The sequence below is a fragment of the Caretta caretta genome, chromosome 10 (assembly GCF_965140235.1).
Source record: "Caretta caretta isolate rCarCar2 chromosome 10, rCarCar1.hap1, whole genome shotgun sequence".
Classification (NCBI taxonomy): domain Eukaryota; kingdom Metazoa; phylum Chordata; order Testudines; family Cheloniidae; genus Caretta; species Caretta caretta.
This window is the reverse complement of record NC_134215.1, coordinates 18,080,514-18,108,331: the sequence shown is the minus strand read 5'-3', so window position 1 is coordinate 18,108,331 and position 27,818 is coordinate 18,080,514. Positions and strand designations below refer to the sequence as shown.

Here is a 27,818-nt window from a genome sequence, read left to right as displayed (position 1 = left end):
CTCCCGCCTGCTAGATATCAGCTGGTCCGCAGTGTGCGGGAGGTGCTGGGAGGGAAGGGGGAGGAGCAGGGATGGGGCTTGCTCAGGGGAGGGGGTGGAACTGGGAGAGAAGAGGCAGCAAAGGGGCGGGGTAGAGTGGAGGTAGGAAAAGGTGGGGGTTTGGGGGCAGGGGTGGAGTGGGGGCAGGGCGTGGGACTGAGCAGGGGTTGATTGCCCCTGGAGAAATTTGGCAGCCAGAGCCTGTGCAAATACATGAATGGAAACTAGGTTCCTTTTAGAGCATACCAGCAAGCTACAGGGGGCAGTTAGAACGCAGCACATTAGAGTGCTTCACAAATCACACCCCTCCGATGTCCTTTGCTGCACCATGCAGACAATCCAGATCTCCTGACTCTCAGGCTACCACTTTAGCCATAAAACTGACTATCCTCTTCAGAATCTTTTGTCACTGTTTCCACCATAAGAACAGGGAAGGATAGTCCAGAGCTAGGGCCTAGGATGGTGGGAGACCTGATTCAATTCCCTGTTGTGCCACAGACTTCTTGCGTGACCTTCCGCAACTCACTCAGCGCTCTGTGCCTCAGTTCCTCATCTGTAAAATGGTAATAATATTTCTCTACCTCACAGGGCATCATGAGGATAATACATTAGAGATTGTGAAGTGCTTTGAGATCTACAGATGAAAGCACTATAAAAGAGATTAATGAGGGTAGGTATTATTCATCTAAGAGGGGACAGACCTGTCCCCATTGAGTTCACTCAAGATCATCCATTTAAAGTCTTGTGGATAAACAGTAAAGTAACTATGAAGAATTTTTGGTTATATATTATAGACTTACTGCTGACTCATCTTAGCAGAACATTTCTCTCCCCTAAAATACGTGAAAAGTATTTCTTGCAACAAGAAACTCATTCTGTTTAATTCACATTCATTCCTATTTAATAAGTCATTCAATAATTCTTTTCTGATTCATAAGAACATATAAAATCATTATTATTAAAACAGACTCAAAAAAGAGGAACAGAATAGAGAATTAATTAGCTCAAACAGACTTTCTCGACTCCAATAGTGATCTAAAAATACTGGTTAGCATAAAACGGCAGGGCCTCATATGGGGCAATCACTTTATTATATGCAAAATCATGTAAAATGTTTAAGTATAAATTATTTTTAAACCAACCCAGCAAAGCCTTTATAATTGGACCCCTGGACTGCACAGCTATGAAATGGGAATTTGTCAAAAGATATTTTAAGCTGCAGAATATTAAAAAGAAATTTTAATGAGAAAAAAATCATTACATGATTGCCAAAAACAGAAGATTTAACTCATGTTGCTCCAGAGCTTTACAAATTCACCAGCTTCTGGGCATTTAATAGGATTAATCAGTTGTCAACGTCAAATCATTCTCATATTGGAGATGCACACAAGTTTACTTTAAAAATAAACAGATGGTAAGAAGCAAGAGTCATTTATAATCAAAGATTTTTATCATCATCATCTCATGTCTTCCTAGCAGACTCTGTTACTAGTGTCTCACTATTGTCCTACCAAGCAGATATGCAAAATATAAAACACAAACACTACATTTTAAAGACATAACTATTATATAATATTGTACTCCAGTACATCTATGACATAAGAAATATTCAGTAACAATTTGTTCTCTGTTTTTCTGAAGGACTGCAATTTTGTCAAGTATGAATTACAGATACACTGAGTATGCTCTTCTTTTTCACCCTGCCTTGTCTTATATGGGCCTGATGTCAAACAAATATTTGAGACCACATCCTGAAGTTCTCATTCAATCCTTACTTAGGCAAATGTCACTAAGTTCAACAGGTGAGGAGGCTGTGAAGCCAACACAACAAACAGAGTTAAAGGAAATCGGCCAATTTCTTTTGGAGTACAAACTTCAGTTCATGATGCTTATGGAACTTAACTGGAGATGGACCCAAACTGAACTCTCGTGTCTTAACATCTGACCTTTTGGAAAGTTCAGATTTCAATTGACACATTGTAGCCAACCCCCATCTTCATCATAGGCTCACCAAAATCCCACATCCAAATGCCTCCAAACTTTGGATCTGGCATGGAACTTTGCAGTTGAAGGTCATCTCAACTTCTAACCGAAGGAACTTTTATTCTTAGATTTTTGAGCCAGGAGGGATCATTAGATCATCTAGTTGGAGGCCACAGAATTTTACCCAAGTACCCCTATATTGAGCCCAATGACTGGTGTTTGACTAAATCATGTCCCAGAAAGGCAGTCTTTATTTTAAAACATTTTATAAAAATCCCCTGAGCAGCTCTCAAAGCTTCTCCTTAGTGAAGGTTGAATCTCGTCCTCCAAGTCCTCCCACACTCCCAACCAAACTCTATAGTCCTCCTTCCAATATCCCAATCAGTGAGAAATGGGCAACTACACACATACCGCACAGGGTGGGGGGAGGGGAAAAAAAAGAGACAGTTTAATATTAGTAAAGACCCTTCCCTGGACCTTAGCTGGGAGGGACCATCCAACAACCTTGCTAACAAATCGCTGGTTCAAATGAACTGCCTGAAGTGAATGCCCGATTAGATGAAGTAGAATGAAATAGAATTCCCACCCACCTCACAGCTGGGAGAAATCCATTTAATGCATCCAGGGTACAATCATGTGTCCATGCCTTTAGAATGCACCAGAATCCACGAAAAGGTTATCAAGGTATTTTGGAGGAAGAAACCTATCCTCATAGCAACCCCTTCCCACTTCCGCCTCTGCAAATTTACACAAATCACTGGAAAAAGAAAATGCACAACATAGGAGCCCCTGAAAATATACATACAGGCCACTCTTAAGCAACAAACACATTCCCACACTGCATATAACTCAACTTATCTTTCATGCTACTTTATGTCCAGACTTCAGGCTTTGATTCAAGCAACACATTTTCCATCTGACATACACTTTCTGCTCCTCTACCCATAAACCTCGGAAGAAGCATTCCACTCTCTGATCTCTGTTTGTGCTGTAACCCTAATAACCCCTTGAGTTTGAGGAGGCTGGGACCAGAGGTGGGAGGGAGCATGAGAAAGTGAGGGGCAGCAGTGTTCATTGCTAATGATAAACACATACTCAAATAGAATATTGTGTAAACCCTTCACAAGCAGACACAAATAGGGTTAAATACTGTGTTCACAGCGTTCTCTTTGACTTCAGTAAGAGCCCTGCACTTGTAACAAGGACCCTGTCTCTAGAAATATCACTTCACTACCCTTTGAAAGGCAGCCATTTCTTAGGTGGATGGTGATTAAGGGGACAAAACAGCAGCTAAGGACAGGACCAGAAGAATGTTTTATCCAGTTGAAACTGTAGGAGAAGTTTCAGATAAGCAGAATATAGAACCCAAATGTGATCTATTTTTCTATGAAAGTTAGAGACTCAAAATATTTCAGTCTTGAAAATTTAGACTACTCAAAAAATAGTAAAGTCTATATCGAGGGTAATTCTAATCCCAGTTATATGGATGTAAATCCAGGACAATTTCAGGGACATCAGTTGAGCTATTCCAGATATATACCAGTTTAACTGGATCAGGTTCTAGCTCCTTCTGTTTTTATGTTATTTCCTGCCTTACTGCCCCCACCCCTTTCCTTCAGTCTTATTTCAATGCATCCACTCGTTTCCACTGTGGTTCATGTGGCAGCAAATTCTGTGCCGGCTTTGGATCGTCACACGTAAGGGTATGTCTACACTGCAATCCCAGGTGTGATTGTCACAAGCCGGCATACATCCGCTAACTTTACCCATGCCATCGCAGCTGATCATAGCAGTGGAGCTGCAGCAGCATGGGCTCCCAATGCAAGTACGTGCCCAGGGTCCCCTGCGTACAGCCTGTGCTGAAGCCCATCCCGCTGCACCTGCACTGCTAGTGTAGCCACGATAGCACAGACAAAGCTAGCATGAGTATGTCTATCACACCTCAGAGTGCAGCGTAGTCATACCCCAGGACAATAAATAATACATACTTCAATTCTTAATTAGAGCTGCTTGACAATAAGGCTACATTGCACTGCAACAATATAGGCAACTCTTTCTCATGGCAATGTAGGAGCATTGAAAATTGTTGGTCTATGTGCATTATGTGTTGGAAACTATAAGCGTGCGGACTCACCCCTGCGGCGCCTCCTGCTGGTAGTCGTCGGGCATTAGCTCGTCCAGCCACCGGAGCGCCCTCTGCAGGCCGGTGATCCGCTTTACTGCCAGCCCCCATGTCCCTCCCAGGACCCGGTGCCCCTTTCTCTGGGGTGCTGGCCCCCCTGGCAGTACCCCCACACTCTCAGGTTCGGGGTTTCCCCACCCAGGGAACCCCCACCCGCTAACCCCACCTCAGTCTGGGCTACTGCCAGGCCCCATCTAGCCCCACTCTCTGGGGCAGACTGCAGTATATAAGCCACTCATCACAGGGAAGGGGGTTCAGGACCTGCTGCCTCTACATACCCATGGGCTGCCCCTCTGCAACCCTGCACCTATTCAGCCTGTAGTCAGGCCAGCATCCTGGGGCTTTCGAGGCCAGAGCTCCCAGCCCCTCTGGCCCTTCCCCAACCCAACCCTAATCTAATCTAGGCATCCTGCCCTGCAGCCAGGCCCTTCTCCCTCTACAGGCAGAAGGAAACTGTCTGGACTCTTGGCTCGCAGCCTCTTATAGGAGCCAGCTGGGCCTGACTGGGGCATGGCCTCAGCTGAGCCTACCTTCCCCTATCAGCCCAGGCTTCTCGCCACAGCCACAGCCCTCTCCAGGCTGTTTTAAGCCCTGAAGGGCAGGAGCGGGTGCCTACCCCACTACAGAAACATTAACAAGGGTCTCATTGAAAAATTTCAAACCATCTGGTAGGCAGGTGATTGCTAGAGCTGCACATAATCTTTGTATTTGAGGCGTCTGAGCACTGCGGCTGACACGACACCGCTCTGAGATCCCACGGAGTTCCTCAGAGTGCTCTCTCACAAAGGAGCACTTCAGAGGAACGTTTCAGTGCACAGCAGCTACGTTATTTTTCAACAGCCTCTTCACTCCTCGCATAGCCTACATGCTCTTATACTGAAATATCAACATTCACAGAGGATGTCTATGAATGTTTGGCCTCCTGTATATCACAGGCCATTACATTTCACCCAGTCAGCCTGACACTGAGCCCAGTGATTTGTGTTTGGCTAAGAAAGGCATCCGGTTTTGCCCTTCCAGAAAGGCATCTGGTTTTGCTCTGAAGACATCAAGAAATGGAGAATCCATCACTTCCCTTGGTAGTTTATTCCAATGGTTATCCACCCTCACGATTATAAATTTGTGCCCTATTTCTAATTTGAGTTTGTCTGGCTTCCAAGGGAATATCTACAAAATACAATAGCTAATGCCACAAAGAAGCGGCACTTCCCCAGTATTTAGGATGGGACTCAGCAGACCAATAAGTATTTTCGCCAGATGTGCCTAAAGCACCATAACTTTATGTTACTGCTGTCCCAGGGGTGTATCATAACACATTTCCACTTCGGAAACAACCAGCACTGGCCAATTCAGTCAGTAGTTTGAGATGCTTCTGGATTCCTTGCCAACACTAACCTTTCACATAGCATTACTCAAGGAAGCTGCTTTCTACCCTCTATGGTTGGCTAGGAGACTCCATTCCAAGACGATGGGCAATGACCTGGCTTATTATACACACCTTCAACACCTACCATCTGGACTACAGCAATATGAAATACCTGGGCATGAAGCCATCAGCTCTTCGGAAACTCCAACTCATACAGAATGCTGCAGTGCATCATCTCAGCAGCACGGGCAACCATGAGCCCATCACCCCTGACTTCCACTTTCCACACTAGAACAGTCACATTTTAAGGTCTTGCTCTTGCTCTTAAAGGCACTCAATGGCCTGGGTGCAGCATATCCAGAAGATCACATAAGGTTGCAGGATGGAGACCATAACTGACAACTCCTCTCCTCTGGCACAATAGCACTTTTACCATAAGGATGAAGCTTGTCTGTGCAGAAGACAGTTTTCTCAGGGGTCAGTTTGAGACTGTGGAATGAACTCCCACAGGGACTAGGCACCACCACAAACCTCACCATCTTCTGCTCCAGGTGCAAGGTGCACTTCTTTGACTAACACACAGAAAATGGTGTGTAACTTTAAAAAAAAAAAAAATTCCCCCTCCCCCCAAATACACACACACACAGTTGTACCTTTGGGGAAAGGATGAGAGAAAGAACACACCTCACCTGACAGATGAGGCACATTGCTTAATGCACTACTGAAAGGAGCTTAGATGCTACGCTGATGAAGGAGATATAAGAACCTATATAAAATAGGGAATAGGACTATTCTCAAGGTTTTTAAATGGCTATATTATAGCTATTTTCTGAAAGCTTTTTACATTTCTGCTCCCTCCATAGTTAGCAGCTACGGAGCTGATCCTGGACCCTTTGAAATATATGGAAAACCTTCCGTTAACTTTAGTGGGAGCAAGGTTTTGCTCTAAGAGCTTACAGCCTAAGAAGTTGCTCACATAAGTCACTGGGTTTTGTTACTGCTCTGATTGGCTCAGCCTAACTTGCAGTCAGGAAGAGGGCTTGCAGAATATGTCTAGCCAGCTTTTTAGAGCAAGTCTCCCAGACCAGATTAACAGACTTGGGGCAGTGGGGCTTGCCCTAGCGCTCCCAGAATAGCTGTACAGACAGTGCTTTGAAGTGGGGCTTGGGATCTGAAGCCTAAGAACTTCCAGCCCGAGCCCCCGTTTCAAAGCACTGTCTATAAAGCTGTTTTAGAGCACTAGCATGAGCCCTGCTACCCAAAGTCTGCTGACCCAGGCTGGAAGACTTGCTCCCACTCTGGCCAAAATGCTGAGTAGACATACCCTCAGGGGCAGGTAGCATTGTAAGAGTAGGAGGAGGGACTCAGAAAGCATTAATCCTTGTCCTTGGGGATGTGCACAGGTTTTGCCCAAGGCCTCTTTCATTCCAAACCCACTGCCCCCCAACCCGCTCCAAAGAGCCATAGGCTGCTGTCAGATTTATTTGCCAGTATGTTTCCCAGACCTGAAGAAGAGCTGTGTATAAGATTGAAAGCTTGTCTCTCTCACCCACAGAAGCTGGGCCAATAAAAGAGATTACCTCACCCACCTTGTCTCTAAGTTTTATTGACAGGCTGCAGGGTTTAAATTTAAACTTCTCCTCTCCAATTCATGTAAACTAATTGTGTGCACGAGTGATCCCTGAAGCAAAGAGCATGGTCAGATCCTGGTCTGCTTTCTTTAGCTGCCTCTGTGCCAAGACACTTCCCGAGAGAGCGGGAAGCTCCATGCCACTGCTCTATCAGGCAGTATCCTGCCCCATATAAAAAAAATACCATTTACAGCACCGATACTGGAGCATACTAGCTTAAGATGTGCTTACTGCCACCATTTGAGTGACTGTAACTCAAATACAAACACAGGCACCATACTCCATGTGTGTGTTTGCAGTATTCCCCCCTCCAACTCCACCTATTAAATGGAAAAAGGGGAAATACAACTTAATGTAGCAATCCTTCCTCTTCCCTACTACAGAATGAGAAGGAATCACTAGAAATACCAGTTGCCTACCCATTGAAATAGAATTTCTAACACCCCACACACATAGAATTTCATGAATGAGCATGGTCTAATGGTTAAAGCACAAGCCTGGGAGTCAGCAGATCTGTGTTCCAGTACGATTCCTGCGACACCTCAGGAAACTCCTGGATTAAATCTATAAAACAAACAGTTGTCATTAAATTTACTTCAGAGATGCTTACTTTGTTTTGCATCTTCCATACAGTTTGGATCACAAAATGTTTTAAAGAATTAAACAGTAATAATAATACTTTGCTTTCGAATAGTGTCTTCCACCTGAGGATTTCAACATGCTCCACAAGCGTTAATTCCAGATTTGTATCTATAATAATGTTTTGCACTTCAGTAGCACCTTTCATCCAAGGCTCTCAAAGTTCTTCATGGATACTAATTCAGCCTAATTACAACCTTCAGTAGAAGTATTATACCTATTATGCAGAAAGGGAAACTGAGGCACAGAAATCCCTGCCTGAAGTCAGTTACTTGTAGAACTGGGAATATAAGCCAGAAACTCTGACTCTCACTCCCCACTTTTAGCCCATCAGTTATATCACGTCCATCACCACGGTATCCGAGTTATATTATTCTTTGCATTGTGGTAGCACTGAAGAGCCCCAGTCACGGACCACGGCCCCATCGTTCTGGGTGTTGAATAAACACAGAATGAAATAGTCCCCAAAACAAAGCGCACACAGTTTATGTGCCTATGAACCACCATACAGTACTGTAGTACAAGAAATATGAATGAAGTAACAGATTTAGGCGATCAACTTCTATGACAGCATACCAGAGTGAAAAAATCATTTTAAAAATTAGGAAAAATGGATTGAGAGGTTCATCCTCCTAAATTCTGATATTCTGAGAGTCTTAGATTCATCTATTATTCAGAACATTTCAATAGCTTTTGTAAAGCAGAGATGGCCAAGCAGCTAAAATAGTTTCTGTGAAAGTATTTACAGTCTGGGTAGGAAGATTACTTTGAGAAACACTCATGATTCATAATCCGTATGACTAGTCTGAGCTTCCTCTTTTCAAATCTAGAGAGACAAGCGAGCCTCCAAGAGGAGATAAGATGTTCAAAATAATGCACTTTAATCTGTACTCAGCGAACCCACTCTATAGTATATCCCTGCACCGCTGTCTCTTTTTAATAGGAATCCATCCACTGTTCAACAGGAAGGAGAGCAGAGCACTGCCTGGAGCAATCACTGCCTCTACGATACAACTGCATTTGCTCCAACCCCTCAGACAGAGACAAACACCTACAAGATCTCTATCAAGCATTCTTACAATACCCACCTGCTGAAGTGAAGAAACAGATGGACAGAGCCAGAAGAGTACCCAGAAGTCACCTATTACATGACAGGCCCAACAAAGAAAATAACAGAACGCCACTAGCCATCACCTTCAGCCCCCAACTAAAATCTCTCCAGTGCATCATCAAGGATCTACAGCCTATCCTGAAGGACAACCCATCACTCTCACAGATCTTGGGAGGCAGGCCAGTCCTTGCTTACAGACAGCCCCCCAACCTGAAGCAAATACTCACCAGCAACCACACAACAGAACCACTAACCCAGGAACCTATCCTTGCAATAAAGCCCATTGCCAACTGTGTCCACATATCTATTCAGGGGACACCATCATAGTGCCTAATCCCATCAGCCACACTATCAGAGGCTCATCCACCTGCAACTACCAATGTGATATATGCCATCATGTGCCAGCAATGCCCCTCTGCCATGTACATTGGCCAAACCAGACAGTCTCTACGTAAAAGAATAAATGGACACAAATCAGACGTCAAGAATTATAACATTCAAAAACCAGTCGGAGAACACTTCAATCTCTCTGGTCACTCGATTAGAGACCTAAAAGTGGCAATTCTTCAACAAAAAAACTTCATAAATAGACTCCAACGAGAGACTGCTGAATTGGAATTAATTTGCAAACTGGATACAATTAACTTAGGCTTGAATAGAGACTGGGAGTGGATGGGTCATTACACAAAGTAAAACTATTTCCCCATGTTTATTTCCCTGCCCCCTCCACTGTTCCTCAGACATTCTTGTCAACTGCTGGAAATGGCCCACCTCGATTATCAGTACAAAAGGTTCCCCCCCACCCCCCTCCCCATCTCCTGCTGGTAATAGCTTATCTTAAGTGATCACTCTGGTTACAGTGTGTATGGTAACACCCATTGTTTCATGTTCTCTATGTATATAAATCTCTCCACTGTATTTTCCACTGAATGCATCCGATGAAGTGAGCTGTAGCTCTCGAAAGCTTATGCTCAAATAAATTGGTTAGTCTCTAAGGTGCCACAAGTACTCCTTTTCTTTTTGAGGATACAGACTAACACGGCTGCTACTCTGAAACCAGAAATAGAGGAATGATTCATTTCCTCTATAGCTGCTGTTCCAGTGCTAACTTATAGAGGAAGTGGAATGTCTATATTGGTCATGCCAACAAGAATTAAACAACTCAACATTTTAAATGTACACAAGCCTAATGGAAATGCACAGTTCTTTATTTGTAGAGCTCACTACATTTAAAAGGTGAATACACTGTACTATTGTACTGGATAGCATCCACCAGTCAAAATCCAAGAATGAATAATACTTCTCGTTTTCCAAACACTCCATCCAAAGACAGGTTAAAACATTTCGGAGAGTTTTAATTCTGCATGAAACAAGATTGGCAAGAATAAGAGCCAAGGGCTGCCCTCCCCTTACGCCCCCCGGCCCAATAAACTTTGTTTATCAACAGGATCTAGATACAACCAAACTTTCTTTGCCCAGTATTTATCATCTTTTCCACTGCTTGAAACTAAAGAGCAAGCATGTTAAGAAATGGTTTAATCAGCTGTCTACCTTATTTTTCCTCTTCTTTTACTCTAACCGTAGCCTTCACTAAGTATCCATATAACCTTAGCAAGCTTGCCCATATCTTCCCACCTCCTAATCTCCCTATTAGTTACTCCCCTGGTTGCATTATGCCTGAAGTTATTTACAAGTTCCTTCTGCCAGTGATCAGGGCTTTTCATATTGATTGTGATGCATCTACCACACTTGTGGGCACCATTAAAATACAGGCTGAAGCCCACTGTGAAAATGCCAAGCTAAAAAAAGGAACTGACCCTTTTTGCAGAAGTGTTTTGTTTGGTTTTAAAGAGAAAGTATAGCAGTCAAGAAATACATATTCAATTTCCAGGTCTGCAACAGTCCTCTTGTGAGACAGTGCAAATCGCTTACCTTCCTGAAGCAGTTTCCCCACCTGTTAAAGGGGAAATGATACTACTTCCCTACTTTAGGGGTTGGGTACAAAGAAGCTTAAAGGCATCAGTTTATCACCTGCACATCCACCAATGTGATATATGCCATCATGTGCCAGCAATGCCCCTCTGCCATGTACATTGGTCAAACTGGACAGTCTCTACGTAAAAGAATAAATGGACACAAATCAGATGTCAAGAATTAACATTCATAAACCAGTCGGAGAACACTTCAATCTCTCTGGTCACGCGATTACAGACATGAAAGTTGCGATATTACAACAAAAAAAACTTCAAATCCAGACTCCAGCGAGAAACTGTTGAATTGGAATTCATTTGCAAATTGGATACCATTAACTTAGGCTTGAATAGAGACTGGGAGTGGCTAAGTCAATTATGCAAGGTAACCTATTTCCCCTTGTTTTTTCCTACCCTTCCCCCCCCACCCACCCCCGTTCCTCAGACGTTCTTGTTAAACCCTGGATTTGTGCTGGAAATGGCCCTCCTTGATTATCATACACATTGTAAGGAGAGAGTGGTCACTTTAGATAAGCTATTACCAGCAGGAGAGTGGGGTGGGAGGAGGTATTTTTTCATGCTTTGTGTGTATAAAAAGATCTTCTACACTTTCCACAGTATCCATCCGATGAAGTGAGCTGTAGCTCACGAAAGCTTATGCTCAAATAAATTGGTTAGTCTCTAAGGTGCCACAAGTACTCCTTTTCTTTTTGCAAATACAGACTAACACGGCTGTTACTCTGAAAAGGCATCAATGTTTGTAGTGAACTTTTGACAGTCTCAGACAAAGCACAAAGTGTTATGTGGATATCAATAGGTCCTGCAATGTACGTGCAGAGCTAAGAAAATAAATAATAAATTATGTTCTATTCATAAATTTCAGTGGAAGATTGTTGGTTTAATATAATGTTTGGGACACATAACCAAAATAAGACATGCTAGGCCCAAAAATGCTTAGACACTTCCACACATGGGCATAGGTACTGCATAGGTTAAACACTAACCATATCTACTAGAAACATGGCTATGGAAACCCCATTCACAAACAGATCCAAAGAGAGGTTCAACTCCTCATATCCTGGGGTATTAAATTACGTACCCATTATAACAGGAGTCACCAAAAGTCTTCAAATGGGTGGAGAGTTGTACATTAGAAGATCACTGAGTACTGCAGTGAATACATAGCATGAACACTAACTATTCCCTCACCTATATTTTGAAGATCTATATATCTTGATTATTTTCATGATCTGAATGGAAACAGAGCTATTCATCTCTCACCTGTTAACTACACAAAGTTCATGTCCTCCTTTGTGAAATTTCAGCCCCATTGTGTACCTGTCAAGTTTTCCCACATGTTTAATAAGGAAGGTACAAAGGAACTAACCTAAAAGAGCAAACTACAAACATTCTGCTGTTTGAGTGGTTCTGAATGCATAAGAAAGTGCTTTTTCCATCAGGCACCTGTAACTTGCATTACCAGTACTTAATCAGTAAGTCCCTGCCTAACTTGTCTGCATTACAAGGTTGATATTTTCACATGGATGAAAAAATTTTAAAACAAATGTCTTCTATGGGTTGGACACAAACAGACTTTTCTTTAGTACCAAGCCTGAGTGTCATTAGTCCATCTAATTTTTTCATTAATGAAAATGTATTATGAAAGGAAAATTGCATGCTCTATTAATGTTTTCTGCTCAAGAGAAACCCAGGACTGGAACAGGAAGTGGTTGGAGTACTGCAGGGCAGAGGGTAGAGATAAGCTTTACGCACTGACCAACATAATCACCTCAAAACGTTAATTAAAACGAAAACAAATCCAAATACTCCCCACAAACTTTGATCAGTGAATGTGCAATAATGGCACAAGAAAACATCTGTTAGTGAGCTTCCAGTCAGTTCAGTCGACCGAGTAATCCAATTGGCTGAACATTCCTCAGTGCTTTATAAAATGGGTTCTTGGACTACTTGATTTTTTCCCTACAAAAAAACTTTTATTTGTGGGGAAGGGAAAAATACTTAAGATAATTCATCTGAAGTTTAACTTGTATTTTAACATATTAAAGGTTCAGATCTTGTTGATCCCATTTTCTAATAGAGTACATTGGCACGAGCAACAACAATATGGTTTTAGCATCCTACGTAAGATGAATGAGGGAGGATATCCTCCGATTCACCCACTAGCTTCAGTGGAAGTTGTCCACGTGAAACAATGACAAAATAAGGTCCATGCAGTTTGTAACTCCGAAACAGACATGTGTACACATGTAATGCCTGTACAGCTTGCACAAAGTTCTGTTCACTAGGAGTGAAGTCCTAAGCCTCTGTGCAAATCCCAAGCAAGCAGGCTTTTTGTGGGGACCCAATCAGGAAAACAGAACTGGCCCCTCCCTAACCTGAAAACAGCACAGCCAGTGTGACAACAACTTGCAGCAACATTCATGGCCCAGTCTGCATCCCTTAGCATGGAATTCTGGCAATGGACCCAGTTTGTGGATCTATTGGCCAAGCTTCAACCTCTCTCCTGGTCCTTCCACAGCATCCTTATTCACAGTCCCAAGGAGCGTGCCGTCAGGACAGGTCTTCCCACGTGCAGAGGAACCTCCTGCAATCTCCAGGATTTCACCCTTAGGTAATACAGTATCAGGTTCACTGCTATTTGAGTAAATTCTACTTGATAGAGAAGTTATCTTTTGCCACAGAATCACTGTTAAATCACTTAGCCACAGAGGTTTCAAAACAGCTGTTTATTAATATACAGTGAAATATTAAAAATGAGTAACAAAACTCCAACTTTTTGCAGAGGCAATAAAAGTGCACATGTATTTGGATATTAAAATAGAAGAGTTTATGAACATTTGTTTCAAACAGGCTAACATTTTAAGCATATAAACACTTTCTTAAAACAATAGCAGCTGAACAACACTTAGTTAAATCTTTGGTCTGATTATTAACCAGCAAAAAATAATTGTACCATGAATGTCCATTTCAAACAGACATTTAGTTTGGATTGCTTTGCAAGAAGATCCAAAAGTGAAAAAGAGAGGAATGCTTTAGTCATTTAATCAAGGTCTCATTTAAGAAGTGTTATTAACTTAACAATTAACACTATAATTTCTAATACATGGAGAAAATAGATATGCAGTTCAAAAAATTCATATGCACATCTCAATTTATCCTGTTTTAGATGTAGCTTTTCCCAAAAAAGTGACACCAGTTTTGATTATACTAAGTCCTTAAAAAATTGTTGTGCATTTAAAATACACAGTGTCTAAAAAACACGTGTTTCTTTCTGTATTTCATTTTTAATTTAAATACATAAACTATCATTCTCAGTCTACACTATAACAAGTAAGGCCCTAATCCTGCAAATACATGCGTGGAACATTACTCGTGTGAGCACTCCCATGAGGGGAGAGAGTATCAATACGTTACTCACATGGGTCAAATTCTGCATGTGCATGTTTGCAGGATAAGACCCTAAAGATAGCACCAGAAACTAATATTCGCACCACCACATTTCATTTGGCATAAAATGACATTAATAGTCTAACAGACCCAATTTTCAATAATCACTTTAGTCAAACATAATATTATCAACATAGGCATTATAGATACAGGAAATACCAACCAATACCTGAAATGTACAGATCTGAATTGCTGTTCAATAGAGAATTTCAGCCTCTGATCCTGCATCATCTGAATGCAAATTTAATTTTACTCATGTAAATAGCCTAATTGACTTCAATAGGCCTACTCATGTGACTGAAGTTAAAACAGGTGCATAAGTATTTGCAGGATCAGGGCAGTGGTTTGCTCATGTCACCAAGAACATAATCTCACATACACCTTATTAAAGATCAGCTTGATTTGAAGTTGTTAGCAAGCCCAAATCAATGGGAGTTTTGCAGCTGATGGGAACATGGGTATGGAGCCCCTTCACTGTAGCCTTGTTTTATATACATTTTGGAAGCATGGTTTAACATGGTTAAATCACTTTTCCCCCCACCTCAATCCAAATCTTCATGACCCTTCTGCAGGATTCCTCCATCTATCTCTGTGTCCTTTGGATTACCTGCACTGCTCTTTCACCAAGTGTTTCTGCTCCTCCTCATTTGTCCTTTCCCCCAACTTTCAAGTTTCACTTTCAGACTATTTATATTCCCCAAAATCCCTTCTTATTATGCATTTCTTGATGTAGCTTTCTCTTTGTAGTATCAGCGCTTAACAGCAATAAGAAAGTTTTATTAAATCTAATAGGTTTCCATGTATTATATAAGCCAGCAAGGAACACACACCAAAATGTACATAGTCCCTCTTGGAAAAAAGTGTTACACACTGATGTAAACAAACAGGTAGTTCACTAAGGTAACCATGTTGCCAGGGTTAACTGTTGAAATAAATGTGTATTAAGTGCTCCAAGTAACCACAATACCTTGGGCCTGATTCACTAGTCCTTTCTCAGGCAAAACTCCTGTTGACTCAAGGACTGCAGAATAGCACTCCTTGTATGTGTACCTAGGGCTGCCAATTTTGGTTGGACATATTCCTAGAGATTTCATCACAGGACATAACCTTTAAATCCTGGAGGGCTGGCAACCCTATACAAGTCTGCAAAACAGTAAACATTTTTGCCTTCTAAAAATGCACCAAGGTAGCTCACTTAGGTCCACACGGTGAGCACAGTGGTCAACACTACACTTAAACAAGCCATTTGTATTTGCCCAAAGAGAGAACCAATGCTCCATGTAAAAATAACCCAATTTGAGAAAATGTCACTTAGATGCTAAATTACCTGAAAATAAGACAGCAAAGTCAGTTTAAAAACCAAATACAAGGAAACATGCATCTATAACTGGAGAAATTTTCAGTTTAGTAAACTAGGTTTTATGAAGCTTTGTGGTTGTTTTTAAAAGTGTGCTATTTTCTATCATGTATAACTACAGATAGAGAACACCAGCATAATATATATGAGCAATATTCTAAAATTAACAGTTTTAAATTATTCCAAACATTCCCAGCTATTCCTGATTAATTTACCAAATTAAAATTAAGCACAGCAGACTGTCCACATAGGACCCAATCCTGCAAACAATCAGGCACATGCTTAACCTTATGTACATGAAAAATTCAATTACAGGCTTGGTGCCTTAATACTTTTAATTTTCAAGAATGTGGTCTCAGAAGCTGTGGAAATGTATTACATTAAAGTTTGGATTGCTTAGAATGTGTAATTTTGCAGACAACCTGTGATGCATTTGGTTCACTAGTTTTTAACTATTTATATCAAAAACACACACACTTTTAAAGAGCATATGAAATAGAAGCTTTCTGATCCTTTTCTACATACTATAGTTTAATGCAGCAATGGCCCATAAGGTCAAATGTATTTTCTCAGATAAAATCCAAAACTAAACTATTAACGTATACTACTCAGAGACAGTAAGTGCTCATTAAAGATCAATTGAGAAGTTGTATGAGGTATTCTCAAATAATCTATCTACACATGGAAATTATCTGGCTAGTGTTTACATTAAAGGGACGCCATCAAAGTTAATAGGTTCTTACTGTACTATGAATTTTTCCCAAGACTTGGGAACTTTAAGGCACCCTGAAAGATTATTTTTACAAAAAAATATTTGCTGCACCAGAACTGCCACCTCTCACTTCCGGTATCTCCTGGTCTGAGGCAGACCATAATGCTGCCACAGTTCAGGAGTTTGGTTAGCTGATCCACTAAAGGACCTTACTGACCTATCAGTGAAGAACACATGGGTGCAGCAGCTAGTTTACACCTCTACATTTCTGGAGTTATTTTAAAATTTTGCACTATAGCAAATAAGGTGTGAGGCAGGTTTGGTAGTTATTAAGGTACGGCAACTTTTAAGGAAGAAAAACGGTTCAGGTCTAACAACCAAGACAGAATGCTTAGAGGATTTACACATCCATCCATTTTTAATAATAAAAAAAAAATTAATGCCTCTTTTATGTTCAAACTAAATATTTAGTGCAGCCAATTACCATACAATGAAGGCCTTTACGGAAATAAAGTGCAATTGTTCTTCTTTCATTTGTGAGCTGTATAATTATATTTTAATCTTTCAGAGCGACCTTCATTTTAACACAAATGTACAACTAGATTCTTCATACTTTTGTCAAATAGGTTTTAATTTCACTCCTCATAATTTAATTTTATATTAATTTGCATATTATTCTACATTTAGCACAGTATATTAAAATCACACAGACAACTACCTATGAGTGTCTCATTGAATAAATATTTCAAACTGTGTTTAAGGATCAAGAAATACCCTTGGCTTCTCCTCCACCTCAAAAAAGTACCTTGTCACACTGACTTTCTCCATGCCATTGATCTTTGATCCTGATTATCTTTTGCATTAAAAGAAAGCTATGGACAGGGTCACTTTTGTGACTAAACTTTAAGGTGACACGCCAAATTCATCAGTGTGAACCCCTCTATAAATCTGGTACCAAATTAGGTTTACAAGTGGTTATGGTAGTGCTTTCTAATTAAGGCACTTTCCTGGAAGTTTAATAATTTCTCCAGGAATCATCATCATTACAAAGCTATTAAGATCTTAAAGCTTCAGTATTTCTTAGGTCTTAAATTTTGGATTTCCTAGGTTACCAGGATCAGGGAAACACACAGAGAACCCCACCGGATGCTGTCAGGCAGTTCAATCTCCCTTCGGACCCTCAGGCAATTTACTAGTAACACAGATAGGTCCTTTGGCCTCACAGTGCATGCCCCAAAGGCACTGACAAACGCCCCTAGGTGATGCTCAGTTGCTTTGGGACTCTTGACCGGTGTCGGTGATGTGCTTACACAACGTGGGGCTCTTCCTCAAGTACCTTGGGTTACTGTACAGTCGGATGATCTTAGGAGCCTGGTTCCAGGTGTTCAGCAGCTGGAAGGCGGCCAAGTCTAGAGTAGGGGTGTCAAAGGCAGCCAGCAGATTGACGGGGGCAGCTTCCTTCAGCAGCTTCGGCACCGGCACCGCCTCGGGGACGCTGGCGTTGCCCAGGAAGAAATGCATCAGCACCCGCTTCTGCAGGCAGTCCCTGAGGTACAGCACCAGATCCTCCAGCCGCTCCGCCAGGAACTGCTCCTCCCAGGCTTGCCAGGGCCCCCGGAGCAACAAGGAGAAGAGCGCCGTCTTGAGGATGTAGGAGGAGAGGACGCGGCCCCACTGGGCGCCGAAGGGCTGCTCCAAGCCCCGGCCGCGCAGGTCCCGCAGCCCCTTGAGGATCTGCAGGCACTTGAGGTGGCAGGAGTTGGCCGGGGTCTGCTCCTTGAGCCAGCTCAGCAGCCGCTGCTCCTGCTTGGCGACGTTGAGCCCCCAGAGGGCCTGCAGGGGGCAGGCAGCGCCGGGCTGGGCTTTCCTGGCGCCGGGCTGCAGGGCGATGAGATAGAGCGAGTCCCCCAGCGGGATGGCGGGGATGAGGCGCACGGCCATGGAGATGTGGCAGCAGACGTAGTCCGAGCGCGGCAGGATGTGCAGGGTGAGCTGGCGGCCCGGGCAGGCGGCCAGGCTGATGCGGCAGCGCTCCTGCAGCCGGTAGAGCACGGCGCCCAGGCACCGCTGCAGGTGGCCCTGGAACCAGCGCAGCACCAGGGCCGAGGACAGGTAGCGCCGGCCCTGCAGCTCCACGCAGAAGCCCTCGCTGAAGGGCCGGTAGCCCCGGGGCCAGGCGGCCCCTTGCGGGGCCTTCAGGGCGCAGGTGAAGGCGCTCCGCAGCTTCGGGGCCAGCCCCGGCTCCTCGGCGCCCAGGCAGCGGGGCTCCAGCTCCAGGCGCGGCGGCAGCCGCAGCGGCACCAGGATGTCGAAGCAGTCCGGGCTGCGGATCTTGTGCTGCTCGTAGGCGCTGCCGATCTGCACGAAGTCCCCGCGCAGGGTGGGGGTCAGGGAGGCCGGCTGCAGCCCCTGCGCCTTGGCCGCCCGCACCAGCTCGCCCACGATGCGGCTCACGTGCGCCTTGCTGTGGCCCAGCACGTGCGGGGAGAGGCGCAGCTGCTGCTCGTAGAAGCTCTCCAGCAGGCTCCGGCGGGCGGCGCTGCTCGGCGGCGCCTCGGGGCCGCGGGCGGCTCGGGGCCGCTGGCCGCACTCCCCGCTGCCGCTGCGGGAGGCGCAGTAGCGGAGCAGCAGGAAGCCCAGCAGCAGCAGCGCGGAGCCCTTGAGCAGCGGGACAGAGCCCGAGTCCGGGGCGCTGTCCGAGTCCGGGGCGCCCGCCCGGCTTCGCGCGGCCTGGTAGAGGCAGATGAGGGCCGTGCCCAGGCAAGTCACCAGCGGCCAGAAGACGCGCAGGTTCAGGGTGTAGACGGTCATGGTGCGGCGGGAGCTCAGCCCATGGTACCGGCTGCGGCAGCGCCTCCCGGCCTCCGCATGCAGGGGGCGCCCGCCACCCCACTCACCAGCCTCCCCCAGCTCCGGGAGTCGGCACGGGCACCCCCCTGCAGGCTGCCCTAGACCCACTACCCCTGCGGCTCCCAGGATTGCCAGCTCCTCCCACCGAGTGCTCTTCCACCACTCCCAGCTCCAGCGCCGGGACAGCCGGCCAGCCAGCCGCCTCGTTCTCCGAGTCCCGCTCCAGCCCCTGGGGTGCGCCCAGCCAGCCGCCTCCTTCTCCGAGTCCCGCTCCAGCCCCTGGGGTGCGCCCAGCCAGCCGCCTCCTTCTCCGAGTCCCGCTCCAGCCCCTGGGGTGCGCCCAGCCAGCCAGCCGCCTGCCTCCCGTCCCAGGACGCCACCCAGCCGCCTTCCCCCCGCCTGCTTCGGCCTCCTGTCCCGGGACACGCACTCACCGCCCCCTCGCCCCTGCTGTTGTGCTTCCTTAGTCCAGCCCTTCTCCCCCAACCGTTACTAGCTCCGAAGCTTCCTCTTCCGAGGGGAAAAGGTGCCGCGTCATTTATCGTGTGAGCTCAGAGGAAATGCCAATGGTTTTGGCCAGAGGAGAGCGGGATCAGGCTTGGGGGTGTAGCCACAAGTTCCGCGGTTTTGCCTGGGACCCACCCGAACTAGGGCAGTGGGGTGGGAGAGAGGAGAGAAGGAACAGCTGCTCCCCATCACTTCCCTTTTCCTCTCCGAAATGAAAGCGTTGTCATCAGAACCCATTGACAGTTTTTGTCCAGGGGCTTCTTCATTCAAAACTTTAAAGGATGGAGTTCCTAGTTCTCAAACTTTCAGCATTGGCTTTGTTCCCATTTCTTAAACACAGAGTGATCAAAGACCTAAACAAAAGCAAGACAGCAAAAGATTCATAGTGGGAACTCTTAGTATAATAGTTTTACGGCCATTTAATCTATTTTTTTATAATTTAGTTGGGGTTTTTTTAGATAAATGTACTTTAAAAAATAAGACATAGGTTGATAAGAGAGGAAGCTCAGACAGATTTGTTCAAATAATCTGTCCAGCACATACCCAGATACAGTGAGAACCTTGCTAAGCAACTCGCTTTACTGTCATGAAGTCAACATGCCAGGCTCACTAACCAGCAAAGATATAAGAGAAGAGCGCTGTAAAAAAAATCAGCAGTATGCTTACTTTAAAGGGCCAGATACTCAGCTGATGTAAATCAGCACCGTTCTATTGAATTGACGGCCGTTCTTACAGAAAAATAATGGCGTTTGATCTGCAGATCTGGGTGAAAATCAGAACCAGGCCAGCTTAGATTTTTACAGACTGTGGAAATAATATGTTAGAACTGTTTTCATATTGCACATCACACTAAGAAAAATTTAGTTAACAAAAATACAAACATTCAAAATAAATTAAAACTTGGCAAATCTATATAAATAGTGTGTCATGAAGTAGGCATGTGTGCACTGTCACTACTGCATCATCCTCTCACCTCAGAAGTCTTTGACTGTTCATCACAGGCTCTACTGTGCTAATAGCTAACAGTGATTCTCCTTAACTTCAGAAGTTAGAGACCTGTGCTTTTGCAAGGGAAGGCACCGAGTTCTATCCCTACTACCACTGTGAAGGTTTGAGTGATTGATGTGCAGCACAGAGACAACTGTTGTTCCTAGGTCCCTCCAGATTTATTACAATATTAATAACTGCTCCTGATAATGACTCTTTGTGACTTTAATATTAAAGTTCTATTAAATTTTTCTATTATATTCTCAGTCTGGGTGACACAAGACTTGCTCACAGTTTTTACTGTGCCCAAATTGCTCACATACTGACATCCTGAAGAGAAAGGAGATGACTTTGGGAGCAGTTATTAATTTGACTAGTTAATAATTTATATTATGAACCCTTCCTTGCCTATTGCAGGCCTGAAGGCTGCAAGCAGTCATACATGATCAATTGCTACGACAGTTGTGTCTGCAGCACAGAATTCAACAATAGCCATCTGAAAGAACCTTATGAGCTAACTCCACCTTTGATTCAGCAAAGCTATATACTCCAAACTTGATACAAGAAGTTGCACGAGAAGGCAGCTTGGAGCAGTCACAGGGTGGTGAGCACCTTGCATAGCTACTTTCAATTCACGACTGGGATGTGTGGAATGAGAGAACCATGAAGAGTGGGGTTGATTCACCTCACATGGCTTCACTCTGGGATGGCAGTGGTAAACCCAGGAGGGCCTGCCTGCACATGTCTTGAGGCACACCCCTGCCACCCCAATTTGAGTATGCCAATCCAAACAAAAAAAGCAAGACAAGTGTTTAGCCCCTCACAAAACTATGTGGGAAAGTTGGAGGTTGAAATAAGCACAGCACCTCACATGCAAATCCCAGGTGCCACTAGGTACAATGAGTAGCCAGTCCCACGTCACAATCCCCGAGACACACGGTCAGTATGACATGGGGCTGCACGCGCTGACAAGGGAGACATTCTGCTGGCCCTTGATGCTGTGCACCATACATGTCACCCATCCAAGTTTACACACTTTGGCCATAATTTAATCCTGCCCTCTATCCCACGTAGCATAGAGCCTTGAAGTGAATCTTTGCATTCCCAAATGCTCTTTCTGTCTTCCTACTTATTTTCCTCTGAACAGCCCTATATGCCAACTCTCCAGTAGTGGCAGAATTGGGAAATGCGGTCCCCAAATACAAGTGCAGAGGACAGGCACTACCATTTGCAGAACTGCAAGGAATAGAGTCAACATCCCTGAAAACAGACACGCACCTCACACAGGGAAGTACTAGCCATGCTGCTGACATAACAGGACTGGTTAGAACCACTGTAAACGTATGAGACAGGACATTGCGGTTGCTATCACAGTTGAGTAAGCTGGACCACATGCCAGCAGCCGAATGAAGTCGCTCATGCAAATGGTACACAGCAGTCAAAGATATGGGGAGCCACCAAGCAGATGTGCTCCAGTGGGCACGTAGGCCCCGAACAGCATCATGACAGCAGCACCACGCCCAGTTCCCAAACAACCCAGCAATTAAGAGAGGCCAACCACACAATGAATAACCATCCTTGCTCTGAGCCCCATTCTGTGAGAGAAGCCTTAGGAGCAGATGATTCAAATATGTGAGGGTCATTGCTGCTTCTGGAGAGAAATGCATATACACATATAATCACTTGCATATTTATGCTGCAAAACACTTTTGATTGGGAAGCATGTCCACCTGACCTGAAGGCAGGATGATTGCAATAAACATGCATGTGATGAATGGCCTGATAGCATTTGGAAAACTCAAAATGGTGAGGAAGCCAATCCACATCTCCACCAGTGTGGCTGCCTCTCCATTGAACTTAGACTCAAAAACATGCTCATCATCACCTCTATGAAATCCTCAAGGGGTGACAGACAGACAGCTTCAACTGTCTGTCACCCTCTGGAAAAATCTACTAGCCAGGACATGAAGGACAGCCAAGACCTTCTGGAGAATAAGTATTGGCCAAGAGCCCTCTGATAAATTGTAGTCGGGGGAAGGCTGGAGAGCAAGACAGAAGGAAAGGAGACTCACTAATCATACTTGGTGGGAGAATGACACTCCTGCATATGGAATTACACTAGCTCCAGCTGCCAGTGCAGAAACAATAAGATAAAGAGGATGTGTGGTCTGGCAAAGATGAAGTAACAGTCTCAGGCTAAATAATATATAATGCAATTTGATACCAATAAAACCACAGTGTTCAGTTCACATACATACACAGTTTGCACTAAAAACACCCAACAATTATAAGTAACCTTTTAAAATTGTTTTCTCAATCTTTCTGTCCTCAGGCATGACCTACAGCAATACCCTTGGGTCTCTGGAAGAAGATCTTACCTGTAACATTATTTCTCACAAAATAAACTTAAGTCATTAGTGCTTAAATGCTTCTGTGATTCCTTTGTCTGATCTTCTCCCTCATGTGGGTATCGCTGATCTCTTCAGAGCTGTATTTCTTTGTGTCACACTTTTGACATCCTTCAGTGATGGGTAAACACCCCCTGGTAGCTGGATTTCTGAGCTTGCGTTAGCAACTGAACATCTGGTGCTTCCAGCAACTCTACATGCAGTTTATCTGAGATATGTATTTGAGAGGTATAAAGCTCACAAATGCTTGGTCTACACTTAAAAGTTACATGGGCATAGCTACATCAGTCCAGGTGTGCAAAAACCACACCTTCGACTGATAGCTATGCCAACATAACCTCAGGGTAGATGCAGCTGTGTCAATGAAAGAATGCTTCTGTTGATGTAGCTGACATTATTCGGGGAGATGGTATTCCTACACAGACAGAAAAACTTCTGTTGGTGTAGGCTGCATCGACACAAGCGGGCTATTCCAGCAGCTACACTGCCACAGGCTCTGTAGTGTATACGTAGCCCATGTCTCCAGACTCCTGAATTATATATGACTGCTCATATTGATGACATAGCGGTTGATTGCTAAGGATTAACAACTTTCCCATAGAACTTGTTCTTTGGTCCACAGATTTTTTTTTATTATTATTTTATTTTTTTTAAACCTTTTAACCCAAAGTACTGGCTGATTTTCTCTTCCACCTGCACTTTTTCTCCTGCCACCTCTGAAAATATATTGTGTCATCAATATGAAGTTCCTTACAGACATTAGTAAATTTGCCCATAGGTAGCTGAGCCTAACATTTGAATAAGCGAGCAAGCTGAGTGAAACTCTGAGGAAGGCTGGGACTTGCCTGCTATAAAACTGACTGTTCTAAAACTGAATTCCTGGTTCTTTTAGGTGTTGACTGCTGTTATGTTTTTGGTGACTTGAGACTGAGAGGCATTTTCACCTGCTCAGAGAAAATTGGTGAGAAGACCTGGTCTATGACTAGGGATCATAGACCTTACAGTAACACAAATAGTAAATAATAACATCTCTACCACAGCTTGCTTGGAGTGCGGGAGTCAGGTGAGCTTCTGGAACCATTAAAGTTTTAGGTCTGTGAAGATCAGAAGATGCAGTTTCAAGACTGTAGTAAAACTCTGCCACATAGTAACTGACAAACTCAGGAAATGAGTCGGTCTGGATTTTTCCCTGTGCAGAACAGCAATGCTTTTTGTGCACAGAGTAGTTTCTCTGTTGCAGAGGGTTTCTCCTGATTACAGGGCTATATGTTCTCTAACTTTGGGGTTGTTGTTTTTTTTTTTTTAGACATTTGGCCCTTTCTATACAGGGATTTGAAAACTTGTTAGCATCTTTTTAGCAGATAGTGTTTAAACATGATTCTTGCTAGAAATGTGCTAAGTCATTCACAGATATCAGTTTAGACAGAACCATTGTCCCCTGGTGTATTCCGAGCCGTCTTCTGTTTGTTTACTGAATTTTCAGATGGCTTGCTGAAGTATAAGGATCTTCTATTTATGGCTCTGCTTTGTGGTTTAATTCCAAAGGGCAAAGCTCTTGTATTATTGTGATTTAGCTGCAGTAGAGTGTTGATCTGAGGTCTTTGGCTGCACTGGCAGAGAGGAAAGATGTGGGTGTTTAAAAGATGAAGGTGAGTAGACAGAGTGTTTACTGAATTTTCAATCAGAAGTCTCAGTTTTAGAAGTCAGTGGGGAAAGGACTCAAAACACATAAGTACCAAAGAAAAGAAAAACATCAAGAACACCTCCTATGCACCTCTATATAAAATAAAATCTTAGTTAAGTGAAAAAATCATATTTCACAAGGAGAAGTTTATGTTCCCGGACTGGGATACTGTAGACCTAAACTATGCGTTTTTTAAAGCCTAGGAATACACCCACAAACAATTTTTATAGCATTATAACAAAAAAACAAAAACAGTAATATGCCAGTGCAGTATAGTCAAGAGCATGTGGCCTGGCAGTTATGGTAACTTTGATGTCACAGTCCTGATCTCAAAATACGGGCAGTTTCACCACTATTGGCAGGTCTTGAACCCAAACTGGAAATGAAAAAACATCTATGGGATTTTCCCCCCTCCTTGTTTCACGTTTTCCTGCATTTCTCTACAAAGCAGCATATACAAAACAAATCTCTAGGAGAGCAGAGGGATATTCTTGTTTACTGTTTGATAAGCACCTGTTTCGCATGTTAAATCTTGTGGTCACCCTCAAAAATATAAAACACAAGTCCAGAAAACTTGTGAAGCAGACTACCCACCTCAACACATATCAGACCTTTTTTTACCCCATTATTTGTATAATGATATTCCTTTCTCAGTGAGAGTTGTATGCATGCAGCTGATCAGATGACAGGGCAAAAGGCTACCTACAAATATACTGCATGAAACCAAATTCTGTTTTCTCTGTGACACTTTTAGAATAAAAATGCAACATGCAGAGGAGCAAACAAACATGTACGCCTCCTAAGTCAGGACTCTGTGCCAAGTCTGTGGCCTGATAAGGCCCTGCTTTTTGGGAAACCCTACCTGGTCAGCACCTCTTACCAGCACACACCCTACTGCAGGGCCTAGTAGCCTGCAATGACTCACCTGAAACCTTGACAGTTGAGCCATGCGGTCCAATCACATCTTAGCTGTCAAAACCCTCCCTCCTTATGCTCCAGCCTCTGACCTCCCTCCCCTAGGGATAACATTTTGGGCACCACTGTAATTTACATTAATTATTAACACTAATCGCATGGTAAATTGACACAGCTCTTTACAAACATGTAGTAATAATAATCCGTGCTGCTTATTGCCTAGGCCCCCTCCCTTCAAACAGCTCCCATTCTTGCACCATGCCCAACAGATAGCAAAACTAATACAGCCCTAGAAAAGCTAATATACCATTATTTGGATAGTTCCCTTGTCTGAGACTGAGCCTTTTTGGTGCTGTTTTGGATGATCCCACTTCATTGCCAGGCCGTTGAGTAACTGGCCAGCTGCAGGCCCAGACTTCAAGAGCCTTTGCTCTTTCAAGGGGTAATAAAACAGTTGTACAAAACTTGCACCCTCAAATACAGCGCATTTCATCTGGCTTAAGGTTTTGCTAGAGGCCTGAAACCTGGGGAAAGGCTCACTAAGAGGTTTGCAAATGGCGTCTGGGCTGACTTTCCATGAGAAGCTGGTCCACAAACCTTCTGCACTAGTGGGAACGTTTTGGTAGACCTTACTGGAAGCCTGAAGCTGGAGAAAATTGCAGCAGCCCAGCCGAGAACTGAACAAGGTGCTGGTTGTCACTGCAGTATCTAGATTGAGGGGAAAGGATGCTGCCTACAAGCCAATCATAAATAAAAGGAATTATGGACCACCCCCTATGGCAGAGAATCCAGGAGCAGCAATGAATCCAATAGGGCCCCAAAGCAATGGACGATTTTTGCAAAACACATTCATGCACCCTCAACAGATGGTATAGACACTGCCCCAGTGCATTCCTCTACATGCTTCCCTTTACCTCCTGGTCTGTCTCATTCAGCCAGTTCATTCTCACCCAGATCCATCGCAGTCAGATGCCGGAAAAGAACGGAGCTGTAGAATCGGGGTCTGATGTATCAGCATACTGGAGCCCAAAACATCTCACAGTTCCCTCTAGTGGCATTTTGTGCACATTGAACCCGTGAGAGTGACCAAATGGAACTCTGACTATGCCAGATATGTAAGAGACTTCTGGGAGAATGACCCACTGCCCAGCACTACCATCTGTGACCTCACCCAGGACCAGACCAATCTAAGGACCACTCCATCTGCTCCTGCAGGCAACTTAACAATGCCTGATGGTAGATAGTATCAAAATTAGAGTGGTCATAGTGTTTTAAGTGAAAATCTCCATCCCTTTATTTCAGCCCCTTTGCCTATCTATTTTAATGGCATCATTTGATTATATCATTCTGCAGTTATGCCTTGGGGGTTTGTTTTTAACTCATGACTTCATACAACATGATATCGTACATTAGCAGACCTATAATTTATCCAGAGATCCTACTTATGTTCTGTGCTAGTGGCGAAGAAAATAATCACTTCACCTGGCCTTCGGTATTCAGACTCACACTGGGGTCTGTTTTACATGCACTGAACTAAAACAGAATTACAGTGATGTAACCTGGACCCACTCAGTGTGGTATTCTGCCTCTAGTGTTGGCACTAGTGTTACCTGCAGCTCCTTGGACCTAGTCCCCCTGTAGTCTGTGAGATTCTACTGAGACACACTCACAAAACACAGACACTATTCATGACAACGCGAACAAACAGAACCTGTTATTGGTTCAGATTTGAAGCCTTTCTATTTTAATAGCTCAGTCCGTCTCTATCACTGTATCTGATAAGAGGACTTGGTTTACAAGAACAGCAGGTTTGCAGGAGACCATCTCTACGGAACACTCTGTGGCCAGGGTTGAGGCGGGTCAGTGTGTTGCGTGGACAATATCACTCACAGGAGTTTGGGAGTGGAGAGGTTACTGCCATTTTTCTTTTAACCCATTCTCCTGTTTAATAAATGGTATATTCTTGCCACCCACCATAGTTTGTTTGTTCACTAGCTATCTCTGTGATG

General features: G+C 44.0%; 2 protein-coding genes across 3 annotated transcripts in view; both read right to left on the bottom strand.

Annotated features, from left to right (window-relative positions):
• Positions 1–27,818, bottom strand: part of SYT17 (synaptotagmin 17) — a 117,520-nt gene that overhangs the window by 86,298 nt on the left and 3,404 nt on the right. The window contains exon 1 of one of the 2 annotated variants that reach the window (XM_048866857.2): positions 26,724–26,880. The exons of the other annotated variant lie outside the window; for it this stretch is intronic. Within the exon in view, the coding sequence (XP_048722814.1) occupies positions 26,724–26,753 (30 nt within the window). The 5' untranslated portion in view covers positions 26,754–26,880. Of the gene's footprint in view, positions 1–26,723; positions 26,881–27,818 lie in introns of those variants that run through there. 2 annotated transcript variants of the gene reach the window in all.
• On the bottom strand, positions 13,650–19,964 carry ITPRIPL2 (ITPRIP like 2). Its single transcript, XM_048866856.2, has one exon. It carries the CDS (start codon positions 19,267–19,269, stop codon positions 17,725–17,727), a length of 1,545 nt encoding a protein of 514 aa, XP_048722813.2. The 5' UTR covers positions 19,270–19,964; the 3' UTR covers positions 13,650–17,724.

What these genes read in the sequence shown, in the direction of transcription:
- ITPRIPL2 (XM_048866856.2), bottom strand. Translation starts at nt 19,269, where the DNA reads ATGACCGTCTACACCCTGAACCTGCGCGTCTTCTGGCCGCTGGTGACT.